Raw genomic sequence first — 16,938 nt, 5'->3', positions numbered from 1 at the left:
ATCTCAGTTACCTGGCAACCATATTGAACCTACATGTGATCTTGCTGCATTTAAGACAGTTAAAGCTCATTAATCTTTATTTTCTTCTCAACTAATACGTAATAAAATATTTAGTCGTTATGATTACGTACACAAAATAATTCATGAATATTTTCCCCCCAGCGGGAGGACTATACTGACAACGGATAAAAGGAAAGTTTAATTAGACTTTCACAATTTAGGAGGAGTTTTAATTGGACTGCCTCTGATTGATGAGGCCTTTGGTCTTAAATGGACTGAAGGAGAAAATTTTTTTTAAAACAAAACAGAGCATCAGCAAAAGAGCTGGAACGAAGATGGGATTGTTTTTTTGCCTCAAAGTGTGATAAGTACACCAAAGGCAAACTCAAATCAGAGCTGCTTTGCTGAAATCAGTCAATCACACAAATCCTTGGCAGCTGCTCCAACAACAGCAGATGAATCACACCAGAGTGAAAATACACTGAGCGTGAAAATATGTCTTTGATGGCCCAAATCAAATAAGTGTTTGTTTGCTGCATGTTTCAGCCTGAAACCACAAAAGATCAAATGGCAGAAACATTTTTTTTTTTGTCTTACATGATCTATAAAAATACAATCAGGGGATCAAATAATTGATAAATCTCTCTGACGTCTGGATTTAATGAGCCGATACATTTTTAACCAGATACAGAAACAAAGGATTCCTGTACTTTGAGGTGTATAGATTACATAGTATAGAGTAAGTGAAGATCTACTTATTTGAATACATCCTTTACATCAGCGCATTATTGTAAGCAACACTTTGAGTCTTTTGGTCAGGTATGACGTCTGCGCAAAGATTTTTTGTCTTGCATTTATATGCAATTCCTAATACTCTAAGGTTTTGCAATCATACGGTTGACAGTTAATCTCTCCACTTCTGTGGGTACAAGAGCTGCAGTTACACAGTTACAAAAGTTATGTTGTGCAAAACGAAGTCAATCTACAGACCATTTCCCCCTCCCCTAGAAAAATAGTAACCATCTTGTAAACACAAAGGACAAAATACAGATTTGTTTTTGCTTCAAAGTGCACAGACATGAATCATAGCAGGGGAAGGAAAATGGTCATGATCCCTTAACATTTATTATGCCCGGATGTGATTATTGTTCGACAGGCAACAGTAAGTGCTAGTTGGTCATTAAAGCCTTCATCGTCTTTGGAATGGCTACAAGTGTTTGATATCATATTTGTCTTTGTTCATTTGTTGTCTTTTCATAGGACAAAAAAAAAATCAATGTGCATGTTCCTTCCCCTTAGCTATTCGAAATACATAGCAGAGAATCATAACTACTGCGGTTTAGAATTTTTTTTTTTTTTTAATTCCCTTTGGTTAAAGAAACGCTGGCATACACCCATCGCGATTAGCTGTGATTTAACTATTATATTCACAGGTAGCAGAATTTGCCTGCTAGCTATTTTCTCTACATTGCCTCAGGCAAACTGGGTAATACGACGCATTGCCATTCTGCACATATTTCAGTTTTAAAAGACTAAAACGCTAAATAACAACAGCGCTAGTACAGAAAAAACCATTAAAACAATAAATGCATAAATTAGCAATTAGCTGAATGTAGTAACACATCACAATATTGTCATAACTGTATGCCTCCATACTGACTCAAATGCATGGACCTGCAGTGATTCGTCTCGCAGTAATTTACCTCTTTTTAAAACCACATCGGACAAATTAGATCGTCTTCCTTTGGTGGCGTGTTACAAGTGAGATGTAGAGCTGCGAGGACTATACATCCCACACTTACAGATTAATACATGCATTTATAGTTAAATGCAAAGGAGTAGTGCAGTAATGTATGTTAGAGCAACACTGTGGCATGAGAATGACAAAGCAGAGCAGAGATCTTGCAACAACACTGCCAGTCAGCTGTGAAATGGGACTGGAGAGGCTCTCTGGCTGGGGAGTCATCTGGGTCGAGAACCTTTAGGTGCCCTGGAGAGACATCAAGGTTCTCTGAGAACAGTCTACAAGGCAAACAGGGCGTCTTCCGTCCGTTCAGCCTTCTTGTGGGAGCCAGCAGGGGCTCGGGCTGGTTGAGCAGGGTTAGCTCCCGTGGGAGATGCGACGGTGTCTGTAGACTTCGCTCGCTCCTCCAGGAACTTATCAAACTCTGAAATTAATAGATTTTGCTCATGTTCAGTCGCCTGCAAACGTTGTATTGATGAATTAGTGGAGGGGGGGGAATTAATAAAACCTTCTACATGTTTGAGCTAGTGGAACATATGCAATTGTCTGAGTCTGTACCTTCACTGGTCACCCCTTCCTCAGTGGCATCCCCTTTCTATTAAAAAGAAAAAAAGTAAAACGTTAAAATGCACAAGTTTGTAGAAACTATTATTAATGGAAAAGTCTCTTTTTCAAAAGACCGAAATAATCTTTAATATACATTGAGCAACATGATAAGTTGATATACAAAGACGTCATACCACTCGAATGCCTGTCAAGTTCACACAGAGACTGATCGATACAAAGTCGCTCAAGAAAAATCCATCAGTCAGTCATGCATCCCTCACACACTTTTGGATGCAACAAGAAGCTTTCTCGAGTCCAACTTCACAACCTTCACATGCATATGTAAAGATCATATCATCTCTCTGAACATATTAGTGCCATGTTAGCTGAAGGGGACCAGACCTCACGATAATAAACCATTCTCTATCAGTCATTGGTGGAAATAAGTTGGGTTACGGTGAATGAAAAGAAGTGAAGTTAAAGGAAACTAAACCTTAACGTATTCAGTTATGAGATGGATGGATAAAGTGTGCTATATATATAAAAAAAAAAAAAAAGTGAGGGTAGGAGAGAAAGAAGCGAAGAAGATATAAATCAAGGTAAAGAAGTCTCACCACGTCAGCACAGAGCCACTCCTCTATGTCATCCATGACAGAGGACTGCGATACAGGGATCTATGGAGCAAAGCCATGGACAAACCAAGGGGCAGCACCAAAGCCACACAAGAGAAACACACCCAACCGAAAACAACAAAAACAAAAAAAATATATAACACACAAACACAAATAACAATAGAAATCACCAAAGGCTCAAAAGGGAAGATGATAGAAATGAAACAAATCAAAATGAGAACAAAAACAACTGCCAACACTCAGCCCCTCTCGACTCTGTGCTCTTACTTTTTTTATACCAAGTGCAACAATCTGCTACTCAGCTGTCTTCTAAGGGAACAGGAGTTTCCAGGTTGTGTATTGTTCTCATTAGTTCTGTAGAGCTGACATGGCGTAACAGCTGCCGGCTAATGTCACACAGCAGTGTTAATCATTCCACATCATTAGTTAATGAGCAAATCGCTAGAACGTGATTAAGAGATTGATTGGACGGGAAAAGCTGAAAGCACAGGGACCGTCGAGGAGCAGGGCAATCCCACAGCATACACAAAAACTTGGGGCACGCACACACCACATAGCCTGAGCGATGCCGCATGGCATGCAGTGACTGTGATGATGGAGGCCATGTTAGAGTGGATGGTGTACATTTGTGCTTATGTAGGTATTGGGCAACAATCAGGACTGCTGGGAAATGGAAAAAAAGATAACTTTTTATCATGGCTAAAAAATATTTTAGCCATGATAAAAAAAAAGTCCAGGAGCAACAGTTAGGGAAATTAGAAAAGTTGCTTGCATGCTTTTTGTTTAAAAAAAGCAGAAAATCCATAAATTTCCTGCTAAATAAGTCTAATCCTCCTCATCCTTTCACTGCCTGTGTAAAGAATCAATTTTGACACTGATCTGATATCAAAGTGGAATAGAGACAACAAAAAACCCTTTCTCCTGAGGCCCTGTAATAAAAACACTTGCGTGGTTTCCTCGTGACGTCACAGTTGACGCAGAGAAGGGACAAATCAAAAGAGAGGCCAAGGCAGTGGGGCAGTGAAAGTCATTCACAGGAAGAAGAAAAAAAATACAATGCATGCAGCTGTGTGAAAAGGGCAGACAGTGTTGTAGAGAAGTGCAAAATAAGATGTGTGTCCCTGTCATGACTCTAAATAACAGTGACAAACGTTTCATTCTTTATACTCAAACATTCAGTCAAAACAGCAACTTAGTTGTTAGACTCTTAACAGATGTTGGATCTAGTGATTTATCTGTTAGTCAATCTATTTGTGTTTTAGAGAGTGAAACATGTGAGGTTGACATTAATAACATTGAATGTGTAATCACAGACCGTTAGAGAACAGCTCACAAATACTCAACACTACACAGCAAACCTTCTCTTATAATTTGGAAGACATGTCATCGGTACTTTAACAGTAATCCCCTTTGTTGATATGGACTTTGCTGTGTAGTGAAAGTATCTGTACTCCTCTGCTATTTTAGTGTATGACTGTTAGAAGATGGATCTAGCTGATGGATGCTCCTTGGGACCAGTTAAGCGTATTAGTTCATCCATAGAGGATATAGTAATGTGGAAATTATCACAATAATAAGGTCAATAAAATACAACAGAGGTGAGCAATATGCAAAAAGAAATCAGATATCGCTGTGCATCATGATTATTCATTTTCTGGAAAAGAAAATCTGTTTTTGACTAATCTGGTGAATGAAATACCAAATGAAGATACTTCATCATGCAAAATTCAGTCCAATCAGTATTACCACAAAACTGTTCAGGTTTCGTGTTTGTACCATTAACTACTGCTTACAACCAATAAACAATAGAGAGAAAAATTAGAACCAGTTGACGAATCCCTATCGTCTCAATGTATTGTCATATTGCCCAACACTAGAGTATAACTGTACTAGATATGGAGTGGGTAGTCTTAAGGGGGGAAACATTGTTATTCTTGGTCATCTTTTGAGTATTCTAGGACAGAGTAGTAAGATGAAACTGAAAATTAAGTGCATGGATGATGATGATGATGCTGGAGGAGGTTGGGGGTGATGTTGGACATGAGGGGAGGTTATTAGGAGGACACACTGAGGATGGAGTCCTCACCATTCCTTGGGTAATAAGCCAGCTGTCTATGGGCAGCTCCTGATCTGCTGGGTTATCATCCCCTTTTACCCTCAGCTGAATCAACAACAGAACAACACCTTACACAAGAGAAGAAAGGTAGCAGGCCCCTAACAACAGCATAGCATACAGTGCAGAGAGAGAGAGACAGAGGAGAGGTCAAATATGTAAGAGAAGATTTTCACTTCAAGAGAAGAAAAAATGAAGAGAAGAAATAAAATGGCGAAAGGTTCATTCCATAAAGATGAAAATGAGGAAAATATATAAATAAAGAAAAATACTGTAGTAGAAACAGGGCACCTGAGGTAACTAAAAAAAGGGATGGTATGTGCAATCACCACTGTTTGTCTGCTTGTGTGTGTCAGTATGTGTTTGATTGTGTCAGCTCAGGTTTCAGAATCTGTGTACCCAGAGATAACCATGCAAATGCATTGCAACGTGTGCACAGACATGGAGACCAACTCGAAAAATATTGAAACTAACACGTGACTTCTGGGTTTGACTTTCTGTGCAAACTGTAAAGGTAGAACAGACACTGGACCATGAAAGAGCTGATATCTATTTTGAAGAGTGCAAAACCCGATTCCATGTCCACTGGTTTAGATATAGAAACTGCATGTTCGGACATTTTGCTCCTATTTTGAGTACCTACTCACCAAACTCATATCAATGCTTTTACCTGAATAGCTACATGTAGGATATTTATTTTAGCTAATCAGACCTAGAAAAATCAAGTCACAAACCTAAACCTCTGTTCAAAGTTCAAGTATCACTGCACACAGCACAAAAGTCACTGTAGGACAAACAGTATAACAGACCATGACATGCAAGGAGTGACCGACGCCTAAGGACAGACTGGATCAACGACATGCTTCATTGTACTTACCCCTCCTGCGTTCTGCTGTCTCACATCCAAAGCTGAGGCCAGGCCACCCAGAGCCTGCGGGTCCTCATACTTTACACTGTGCATGAAAACATAAACAAAATAGATAAGATATGGCACTGAAGCAGAAAAATAGAAAATGCCAACGCAAGGTTACATCATAAAAGATTGATCCCACAAGACTTTTCTTAGTTAAACAATAAAAAAAACCTGTCTTCTGTGTCATTTTTTGATGAGGGGAAAATGCCAGATTAAAATCCACCCCCCTTAAAGTATTCGGAGATCATCCTAGGATATACTAACAAAGGAAATAGCTCTCTTTAGGAGATAAGGGGCAGAGTAAGGGACAGTGAGAAAAAAAACATGGATGCCATTACAGTATAAAAGTGCCCACGTGTGTATTTTATTATTAAAAGGTGGCTATGAATAACTATTTAATTGAAATAAATGATACCCTGAATAACATCGTAAGAGGACCTGGGCTGCCCCAGAAGCAAAATGAAATCTTGACCTACTTCTTGCGCTGTTCAGCCAGAGAGCTACTCCTAGTCTGGGCAAACATGTCAAAGTCATCCCGGTTGTGGCTTGGTAGAGACGACAGGGTCCCACTCACGCTGTCTGAACCTACATCTTAAGTGGGATGGTGACAGAAGAGAGGAGAAAATGGGGGGAAATTGAGAATTATGAAGAAAGATTTTGAGAAACATAAGAAAAGGGATGAAAAAGCAGATTAATCATCTTCAGGATTACAGACTGGTTTGACCCAACTCTTCAATTCAGCAGAATGTGGCTGTGTCTACTCCACAAAATAAGAATTGCAATATATCTCAGCTTTAACCAGAGTTCTCAAGTCTGCAAAGATTTCCAGGAGACCCTCAGAGGTGCAAGCAGTTAGTTATGTTGCTCGGCTTATTTCCCATTAGCAACCAGATTATGAGCCTTTTTATACTCTGCTGCTTCTCCTTTGGCAAATCTGCAGAGACTCCGGAGGAGGGAATGGATGTTACACCTCTAATGAGAGTAGGTGTAAACGACAGTTGTATGTGCAGGTTAGCAACCTTTTTTTCCCATGTACAATTTTCCTACCCACTGGAACATAATATCATTCTGTTCTTACCTAGGCCAGCTAGTGTGGTGGACAGCGATGCTGTGGTGGGGTTATGGGCTGGGGAGGCAGTGGCCCCTGCAGTGGAGCGCGGTGGAGGGCTGGATGTGTTCCTGGGCGTGACCACAGCAGGGGAGCCTGGGCCCAGGTCTATCAGGTTGTCCTCTGTGGCCTCATTCAACATCTGGGAGGGGAAGAGGGGGAGAGAAAGGTGACTGTCAGCAATACTGAATGGGTGCATGAAGTACTTATGAGCTTTTACAAAAGTTCTGGCAGCAAATAGAGAGTTGGAAGTATACGAGTTTGTTGCAGAGGAAACAATTTAAAGCTACTAAAATGCTACAGGATTGACAATTTACACAATCTAGGACAACACTGTGGGTCAGTAGCTGTGGAGTGGAGGCTAGACACAGGAACAACACAGGGGGTGAATAAACAGTGTGCAAGGCTTCAGATGTGAAAGACAGAAGGCAAGGAGGAGGACACTGCACATTATCTAGTTTCACAGTGCTACTGATGTTGACACATCGTATGGGTCTAAGCATTTGCTCCATACAACAGACGTGTTAACATTCATCACTCTGTTCATCCCCGCTCTCTGGCTTGGATTGAACACGGTGCTGGTGTGATACTTGCCTCCGTCAGCTGGCCACAACACAAACAGACAGAGCACACAGAAAGATCAACGGAACGCAAACACAAACAGCTATGTGGGATGTAGTGTGAGGTGCTTCAGTCCTCTAGGCAAATCGCTGATACTGCCAAATGTACACTTTAAATAGCAGATTGGAACATGTTCCTATTTTGCAAAGCAAAAATTGCATGTATATGCTATTATAATATAAGCAAATAGTAATTATGAATTCAGATACTGACACGGTAAAATAAACACAACAAATGGCTATGTGAACTCCTTTATGATGGAAACTTCTCTCATAGCAACCGGAATGTGAGACAAAGTGCCACAGACGATGTAGCTGCATCAAAATGTTTCTGAAAACATGCTAAAAGCAATCACAACAGAGTCTTTGCACGTGGAGATGCGATTGATGGTACTTACCCCGTTGTTCTGTGCGGCTCTACCCGACCTGTATCTCTCATACCTGTGAACAGCACAGAACCTTTGAGTGTTTTATCACATCCTTTGTGGGCTTCAAATGTTTACGCATCTCTCATCTTCAGAAACTTCATGAAAGAGACATCTAAGCAGTTTGAAGCCAGATTTATATATTTATTTTAATGAGTTGCACAGTGCTTCAAAGTAGATGTCTAACTCCAAAATATCAAATTAAAAAACATTGATATGCTGAGGTATAATCACACAGCGTCATCTTTAAATTCAAGGTTTGAGATGCTGTTTGACCACCAACAATTATTTATTGATTAAATTCATCAGCCTAAGTCTTGGTCTTAGGGCCAGTAAAAATATCAAGCCTAACTGGTTTCTTACCAAACATCACAACACAAAGTTCTAATGAGTTACATAAAATAACTCAACAATCAAAGCACCGTGAGAAAAAAAAATCATGTCTTTTCTGTCCGTGATTTGCAAAAGGAACTAATTCCGATTTGTTCTGTTGACTTTACCTCTCATAGCGGAGGAAAATGTTGTTGAGGTCGTCGTTGACGTGGAGGAGCTCCTCGGTCACTTCCTCATTAGAGACACGCGAAATCAGCTCGACCACCCTCTGCTGCATGGCCCTGCAGGTCCTGTTCAGCTCCTTGATAGATTGGCACAACATCAACAGATCAATCAATACATTAACTGACAAATCAATAGATCAAAACAGAAGCAAAGGGAGAAAGAGAGCTGTAGAGAGGGGAGTCAGACACACACACAAATAAGCAATTGTATATTGACTAATGACTCAACCATGTACATTTTCTTGTCAAACAGATGCACTATTATACGGCTCCATTTCGACACAATGGGTGGAGAGCTTTGTCCGAAATGGGGAAATTCACTTCACAGTAAATGTCTTTTACAGGACATTCAGTGTTGAGCAAGTCAGAAATATTTGCTCGGAACAAAAGATCGACTGGGAACAAAAGAACGCAAATCTAAGTCAGAAAAGTTTCCACATAACAACTACAACTTGCAAGGGTTCCTCAGCACAAAGCCAGAGCCTTGCAGCTGACACAAATACCAGAGTGGATTTGGTCTCAACAGATTAAACTCTCCAGGACTTTCTATACCACTGGTTAATTGCCATTTCTAAGAATTGTACCGCAGCCAACTGACTCTTGAGAAGTTGAGGGGGAGTTGAGCATGTCTTCTGAAAACTAAAGACAACACTCCCCCTAGTGGCAAAATGTTTTATCTGACATGCAGTGTTGGAAAGCGTTTTGCTCTCTCAGTCATGTACAATACCTTTTATAATGTGAGGGAATTCGTTTAACAACTTATTTCTGTTAGAATATGACTATTATCGTGATCTCTTGCCAGATAATCTCATACAAAGAACAAAAAAATGCTCCAAATTATCTTACTTTGATTTGTTTTGATGATTTAAGCAACTTTAAAAGCACATTAAACATAAAAAAAATCATGTCCATTAACTATAATGAAAAGTCATAGTAATGGGTGAAGAAGTTGCATGTGTGTGGTTAAGCTGGACCTCATATTGTATTGATCTAACCTGCAGCAGCTCCAGGTCAGAGGCACCTTCCTGGCCGGGAATCATCTCTGTTAGCATCTCTGACATGACTTTGATGTTTCCTCTCACTACGTCCAACTCACTGCGCAGCCGGGCAATCTGAAAGCACAGAGGGTCAAAGGTCACTTTGGACTTGTCCAGTGTCGGCAGTGCAGCAGATGTTCTTGAAGGCAGTAGACTGAGTGGTTGTGAAAGCTTGTAATCTGCTTTAAATCATGCACTTGATTACTGAAGTCTGGATTAAGATTTACAGACTGACAGGCCATATAAATAAATGAAGCTGACTTCACTTTAGTGGCAGCAATTACAGTACGTTAAAGGTCCCTTGTCGAAGCCTGTCACCTGTTCAGCTGTTGCTGTGATGGGACCGGCCACGTTGGAGACCTGTGGGACAGGAACAGGGGTCGGGGCAGGTTTCGGAGCCGCGGCAGCAGGGGGTGTAGGGGCTAGGTACTTGATCATTGCTGGGTCAACCTCAGGGGTACCCTGGAGGAAGAAAATAATAACCTGTTAGAATATTACTGTGTGAATATGCATGCGTTTGTGCAGTCTGTGGTTTTCTCTATTCTCACCCTCTGTGGCGTGTGAATTGGAGACAATGCGTCTAGGTCTGCCATTGGGAATTCAATGCCTTTCCTCTTCAGCTCCTCATAAATATGAACCACCCCAGTAAGATCAGGGCTACTCCTGAAGGCATCAGCCCAGGCCTGCAGCAACACACAGGAAAAAAACACACACATACATTAAAAAGTGCAATTAAAATAAAGGATTAAATAGTTATTTTATCATTTTATATCACTGTGTAAGTAAAAGAGTTTTTTGTTACTGTCCTGTGAGAAAATAAATCAATGGTCAAGGATCTTTTGCATCCTCCCGGACATTGTACACTCACTGACGGTGTAAACAGACAAAGAAGAGTGGCTAAAAGAGGTGTGTCCCTTTGGTTACCCTCCAACAAATCCCTATAAATATTTAGAGGACAGCAGGAATAGAAAGAGTGAACACCTGCTGGCTGAACAGATCTCAGGTAAGTGGATAGCAGCACTAAGGGCTGCAGTCAGAACACCTGGGAGGTGGCGCATACAGTGACCACCTGGCTTCTAAGCACTAAGAGCAGCAGAAACAGAGAGAGCTCCATACCTGTATGAGCGACAGCACTTTGTCTTGTACGATCGTTGGAGGATTGGTTTTGGGAGAGATGATTTTGACCAAAACGCCATCAATGAAATCTCTGTTTGCGACCTGGGCATGAAACCTGTGGCCGCAATTCTTCACACATGTTTCCAATACCTGCAGAGAGGGAGATGAAACAGAGATAAAAACCTGACAGAATAAATAAAAAACCTGCAAAGGATGAAAGTTTGTCTGTGTGAGGCAGCGGAGAACAGGAAGGACTGTTCATAAAAGGTCTCAGTCAGGATGCTTTCATCACTCAGGGGGGCTTTTAGCTAGCAGAGCTATCAAAGACATGGGGGGGTTGAGAACTGAGAACACACCTCAAAAAGCACGGCTGCTATAAAAGAAAATGAAAGACGAGCAATATCAGACGGATAAAAACATCCCGACGGTGGCTGGGAGAAGAGACACAGAAGGATAAAATGACCAAGAACACAAGATCAGGTGAGGTCAGGTTTAATGCAGGGTGCAATCTTTTAATGTGGCAGACACACACAATCACACACTGCCAAGCTACAACAGCATGGACACAGCCTCCTGAGAATCAAACGATGGCAAAATGCTCCAAGACTCACTTTTTACGAAACAACGCCAACTGATATGTCGTCTTACCGTTAGTGCCAGCATGACTTCTCTGTAGTTCTTGTTGCCGCTGAGTCTCTTCTTCAGTGCCCGCATGGCATCTTTTGGCCTAGAGGGACACGGCAGAGAGTGGGCATAACATCTTTGTCTTTGCTGGAATAAATTATTTTTCTGTGCCATAAGAACAGGTGCCAGTCGCTCTGTCTGTGTTACTGCTTGACTAAGAACGAGAGGTATCGTCGCCCCATCTGTTTCTCCTTTCTTCGTTCTGCGTGACCATGGTTCTCCCAAGGCAGGATCAAAGCTGTCCATGCATGAAGAGCCCAGGTTGGCTTTCTGCCTCAAACTGTTCATCTCTTCACTGCAGATCAGACCAAATACTAAGCTTCTTGTACATTTTCGAGTTTAAGTTTCTATCTGTCTTCTGTCTATGTATAAGTGATAGAGCATAAAATGTAAGTTACTGTACATAAAGCATCCTTGGACGGTACCCTGCAAGGGTCAGTATGTGATAAGACAGGGGTTCCCAAACTTTTCAGCCCATGACTCCTAAAATAACCATGCCAGAGACTTGGGAACTCAAAGAAACTTGAAATATTGTACTTTTTAAAATCACAGTAGAATGAATTTTCAGTTGCAGAACCTCAAGTCCAGCTCGGGAGCCAGGCAGACGATGTCTAACCTGCTAAACATCTTTAAGACAAGAAGTTCTGTGTTCTGTGAAGCTGAACTCGCTCCCTCTCTCTCTCTCTCTATTTCTGTGTCGCTGCGTGTGTGTCATTGAGTGTGACAGAGAGGGCCCCACGTCGCATGCCAACACAATGAGTGTGTGTAGGCATGAAGAATGTGAAAAGCACAAGGAAAAAGTGCTGAGGGGAAAATGGAAAAACATATATTCCAAAAAAGGCATTTTAAATATTCATCAGACTATACAGGTGGCTATTTAATTTGCCCACCTGTATCTTACTGATGATTCAATACAAGTTGGTTTATTGGTGTTACAGAAGAAAGTCACGAAAGTAGAACTCCATATTTTACTGTACATTGAGCAATTGCAGCCTCATCAAAAACTATTTGCAACATTTATATTTATATAATTATGTTTAAAGCTTGAATTTAATTGCTTACTAAAATAAAAAAAGAATTGTGTCTAAATAAAATTGATCATGATGTACTGATAATGAATTGTTTATTAGAATCTGTCACATAAACCATTGTAGGCTGGGCATCTTTCAGTGTAGGAGGCTGGAATAAGAATTTCATTCATTCAGTCGGAGACACCTCAGGAAAACAATAGGCTTTCTGTCGTGTGGGAGGAGCTCACCCTTCTTCTGTCTCATTTATGATATCACAGATTTCCATGTTGAGGGTCCAGTCCTCGTTCTGCAGGCCTCCATCTGTGGCCCTCTCTGGAGGAAAACACAAACAGTTCAACCAGAATATCATTAACATTTGGATTCATTTGCAGCTCCACTGAAGCTATTTTCAGATACCAAGATAATGTTTTTATGTGACTTTAATACTGATGCTAAGGCAGAGGAATCCGCCGACTGTGTTTGTCACTGAAGAAAACTTTAGCTTTGATACCTGATCCACTGTTTGCAAACTGCCAGCTGTCTCACTAGCGAGCATGATGCTGCATTTCAGTCAGGCTCAGTTGTCGCCTGTGCTAAGTCGATGAACACTAATTGAAGCAGCGTCTGGTTTACATAAGGTTGAGAGTAAAACCTTTTGTGTAAGCAAGTCAGCGTGTAGTGACAGCTTTCTGTGCTTTTAGTCTCTCTAACCAAACTATTCTAACTTTGGCAGATAACACCCTGTGTGGGATCCCAATCCATTGCACTTAATAATGGCATATTCATATAGTTGAATATTTTTATATTATTGGGAAAACAGCTTGTGCACATGCCTCTTCATTAATGTTTAGTGGTGTGACGTCTCTGTGAACTCTGAACTGACTCTGACCTGTAAGAACGCAGCCGGTCACTGATGACAACTGCTTTAGCTGAAGGACGGACGATTTTTCACTGAGGGAAATTTGACAAAATGATAGTTAACTAAATATAATAAATAATAATTACTTCTTTAACATGTTTTATAACTTTGTAGTAAAAGCCTGCAAACATGGGAAAGTGACGTTTATTGCATCTTTAGTCGGTCAACTGATATAACAGATGAAAAACAGCAGCCACAGAGACCTGCTCCCCCTTTCACACTCCACCCTACAATTTAATAGCATTTTGGTGAGTAATAATGTGATCCAGACTGCGGGAAGCTACAGTGATGAACTGGCGCTGCAGTCATCAACGCATTCCTCGCTCCATCTCCTCCTTCCTCTCCTTTCCCCTGAATCCATCCATCATGTCTGTGAATGCTGCTATCTTTCAGGATAGCAGTCACTTGGGGTGAGATTTTCAGTAAAACAAAAAAGAAGCTGAAGCGAGCTGTGACTGACTTCCTGTGGCTGTCAGTCAATAGATTCTCATTAGAGGATTCCTGAGCTTGGACAGGAGGAGCTCCTCTCTCTGAAGCCCAGGGGCCCTGATCAGGCTGTCATGCCCAGACCAGGAGCCTCTCACTGGGCTGTGTTGCCTTCCTTTTGGGACGCTCAAAGTTGGACAAGTCTGATAGCCGTGACTTATTCATGCTCTAACCCCCCCCCCCCCCCCTCTAATCATCTTGTCAGAGACAGGGCAACAACAGAGAGACTGGCATAAATAGAGTGAAAATTAAGTGCACTTCAGCATGAGTAGCACTCTGAGTCTTGGTGTTTGGCTGTACACAACATATATAAACGTGAGTTTGGAAGAATTAACCAGCCACTACCACTAAAATACCCCATGTAATCCCCTCAAGTGGATTGTCAGGTCGAGGAAGGGTAGAGTATGGGTGGCAGAGAAGGAAAAATATCTGATCTCTCCATGTGGAACGAGCTACGACGACCCTGAACAATCAGAGCCTTGCTAATGAAGTTATATGCCTGCTGAGTGCTTTCAGTCGTGGTGTTGTGTCAATCCCCCGAGTTCTGGGAATCTACATCACACCAGTGAAGCCAGTCGATCACATGGCTTTAACCAGTGGCAGGCTGTGCCATGCACTGCCAACAAAGCTACAAATCCCTGTCCCTGTCTGGCACCATCTCTCCATCTTTTATCCTTTAAGACTTTTCCTTACAACAACAGTTTTCACTTGTCCTCATCTTTTCTCTTTACATTATTTGTTTGATTTTTATTGTACAGAGCTCAAGATTAGTAGCAGTTTCACACCACATGCTTGCCAAAAGTTGGCTCTTCCAGACATTCATTACTTCAGCTCTCTGTGATAACAGCCCCTAACCGCTATGTTTACAGCCATAGTGCCTTGACTATTCTGCTGCATCATGAAGATGAGAGAAAACATAAAAGAGAAACTTATTGAATCTCCCCTCCCCTACATCATTCACTACCTCTAACCCCTTCTCTGTCTCTGAATAAAACCCAGTGCATCCCCCATCAGTTGCTCTGTGTCTCCTCTGCCTGTCTCTCTCTCTTTAATCAAAACAGGTAAGATCCCTCGCCCTGCTGCCTTAACAGCCAAACAGACAGCAGGGTGTAGAAGTGTGCACAGTGCAGCAACTCAACCAAAAAGATCAGGAGATACCTGGCATCTCTGACAAGTTGGAAAATCCAAAATGTACTGCAAACAGCCCACTGCCTGACCCAGAACAACTGTGAGTAAAATGCCAGAGACGATGCTCAAAGTTGGTGCCTGAGGGCCGTCTTGGACAACATGGCACACAGCAGGTGGTCACCCAGGCGCTCTACGTCTAGAAGAGTTCTTTCTGACAAAGTTGCATCAATGAGTAAAGTAAAGTTCTGCATGGTCATCTACTTTCTATCTTAAGAAAGTGAAAAAATAAAGTTTGAGAAAGTCTGTGCCTCTACACAGATGTGCGCTATTTATAAAAGAGCAGCTTGCTCTATGACAGCTGGGAAAAAAAGAATAAACAAACAAATGCTTCTGTGACGGCTGTTTACAGCTGCATGTACTTAAACACAAAAATCTGCAGATGGAGAAATTGATGTTTGGTTCACATCTGTTTTGCAGGAGTTTAAATATTTCTAAAAAAAAGAAAAGGAAAGGAAATGCCTGTGGAATGTAGGGCTAGGAGTATAATAATAAATGTCATACTATTATTTATTTTATGTTTAAAGACTCGTTTTGCTCCTGAGTTAAGGTTGTGGTTTTGATCTCTTCTTTAAAAGTCAAATATATGATAAACAACATCTGAAGTCAATCAATTATGTGTTATACCTCCTCACTGTGCACATAGATCAACATTGTATCGATATATATTGAACCTTTGTTATATTGCTATCGATGAAAATGAAATTGCCATAATTATTTACATTGTTTTGTTACCCAGCCCTAGTTGAAGGTTTACACTACTTCTTAAACACTGGCACCAGAAATGAGAGTTTGTAAACACAGAGGATAAAGGCTATTAGAGGCAAGTCAATGTCAGAGATGATCTAACAGAACCCAAGATGGAGGATCCTCTTTACAGAAACACTGAACCTCACAGGATTTCATTAAACTGAGGAAGAAACAAAAGCAAAGTGAGGGAGAGGAGTACCAGACGACACTTTCACATTAACTTCTGTAGCTCATTCAGTAGGTGCCAGTAATCACTTAGTGTAAGTTTAATTTGTCATAATGCAAGTTAACATGGAGTCAACGGTACAGTGAAGGGTGTTGGACAAGAAGAAACCGGTCAGCTCAGCAGTGCGATAGCTGAATTAAAATAAAAGCAAGGTGGATGGAGCTGACTATAAAAAGGTCAAATATAATACAAACACACAACTAAGACTGTATCCATTCAAAGGTGCAGTGGGACATTCGTTGCAAATGAAGTAACGACTTTAACTGTGTGGAGTGTGTGTGTGAATATAAGTTATTGCACATGTGTGTGTATAATTCACATTTTTCCAAATAAACATTTCAAATCCTCACAACTGTGCAGCACCGGCCTCACAAACGCTCCCTAAGTTGTGGAGGTTAGCAGGCTAACATTAGCTAGAGGCTCAACCCGAGCAGATGACGTTTGCTGCGATGAGGCTACCGGCTAGCTCGCGGTTAAACCGTGAATAAACCCCGGTTGAAAACAACACCTAATGTAAACCCAGGTTTAACGTCTGTGCCGTGGAGGAAGTCTCACGTCTCCAGCTGAATGACCGGGAGGCTCACGTACCTACACACTGACCCACGGGAGTGCTGAACGGGTTCCCGAGTAAAAACTCCATCTTGACAACAAACAATCCGCTCAGGACCCGGAGTGACGGAGGCTGAGGCCCGGAGGAGTCCCGCCCACAGGAGATCCCTATTGGTCGACGGGTCCGGAGAGCTCGTCACGTATGGCTACAATTGATGTCAGTCATGTTTGGCAACTGAAGCTGCGTTCAAGACATATTCTTAGACATGTTAATATCCGTTGTGCTTGATGGCGAAAAATACATTTGTGGGTATATAT

General features: G+C 41.4%; 1 protein-coding gene across 7 annotated transcripts; it reads right to left on the bottom strand.

Annotated features, from left to right (window-relative positions):
- Nucleotides 1-1,783: 1,783 nt before the first annotated feature.
- On the bottom strand, nucleotides 1,784-16,771 carry LOC117766443 (TOM1-like protein 2). 7 transcript variants are annotated; one of them, XM_034593456.1, is made up of 17 exons: nucleotides 16,660-16,771; nucleotides 12,754-12,838; nucleotides 11,460-11,538; nucleotides 10,812-10,961; nucleotides 10,244-10,378; nucleotides 10,014-10,157; nucleotides 9,654-9,770; nucleotides 8,602-8,735; nucleotides 8,075-8,117; nucleotides 7,651-7,659; nucleotides 7,027-7,198; nucleotides 6,425-6,539; nucleotides 5,913-5,988; nucleotides 5,009-5,083; nucleotides 2,905-2,964; nucleotides 2,303-2,339; nucleotides 1,784-2,168 (listed from the first exon to the last, which is right to left on the bottom strand). In XM_034593456.1, exons 1-17 carry the CDS (start codon nucleotides 16,709-16,711, stop codon nucleotides 2,023-2,025), a joined length of 1,629 nt encoding a protein of 542 aa, XP_034449347.1. In that variant the 5' UTR covers nucleotides 16,712-16,771; the 3' UTR covers nucleotides 1,784-2,022. The 7 variants fall into 7 exon arrangements, with proteins under 7 accessions (XP_034449347.1, XP_034449349.1, XP_034449350.1 ...); XM_034593458.1 differs by lacking the exon at nucleotides 2,905-2,964; XM_034593459.1 differs by lacking the exon at nucleotides 5,009-5,083.
- Nucleotides 16,772-16,938: the final 167 nt, after the last annotated feature.

This window comes from Hippoglossus hippoglossus, chromosome 8, assembly GCF_009819705.1.
Source record: "Hippoglossus hippoglossus isolate fHipHip1 chromosome 8, fHipHip1.pri, whole genome shotgun sequence".
Classification (NCBI taxonomy): domain Eukaryota; kingdom Metazoa; phylum Chordata; class Actinopteri; order Pleuronectiformes; family Pleuronectidae; genus Hippoglossus; species Hippoglossus hippoglossus.
The sequence above is the reverse complement of the archived record's forward strand: the minus strand, read 5'-3'. Positions and strand labels throughout refer to the sequence as shown.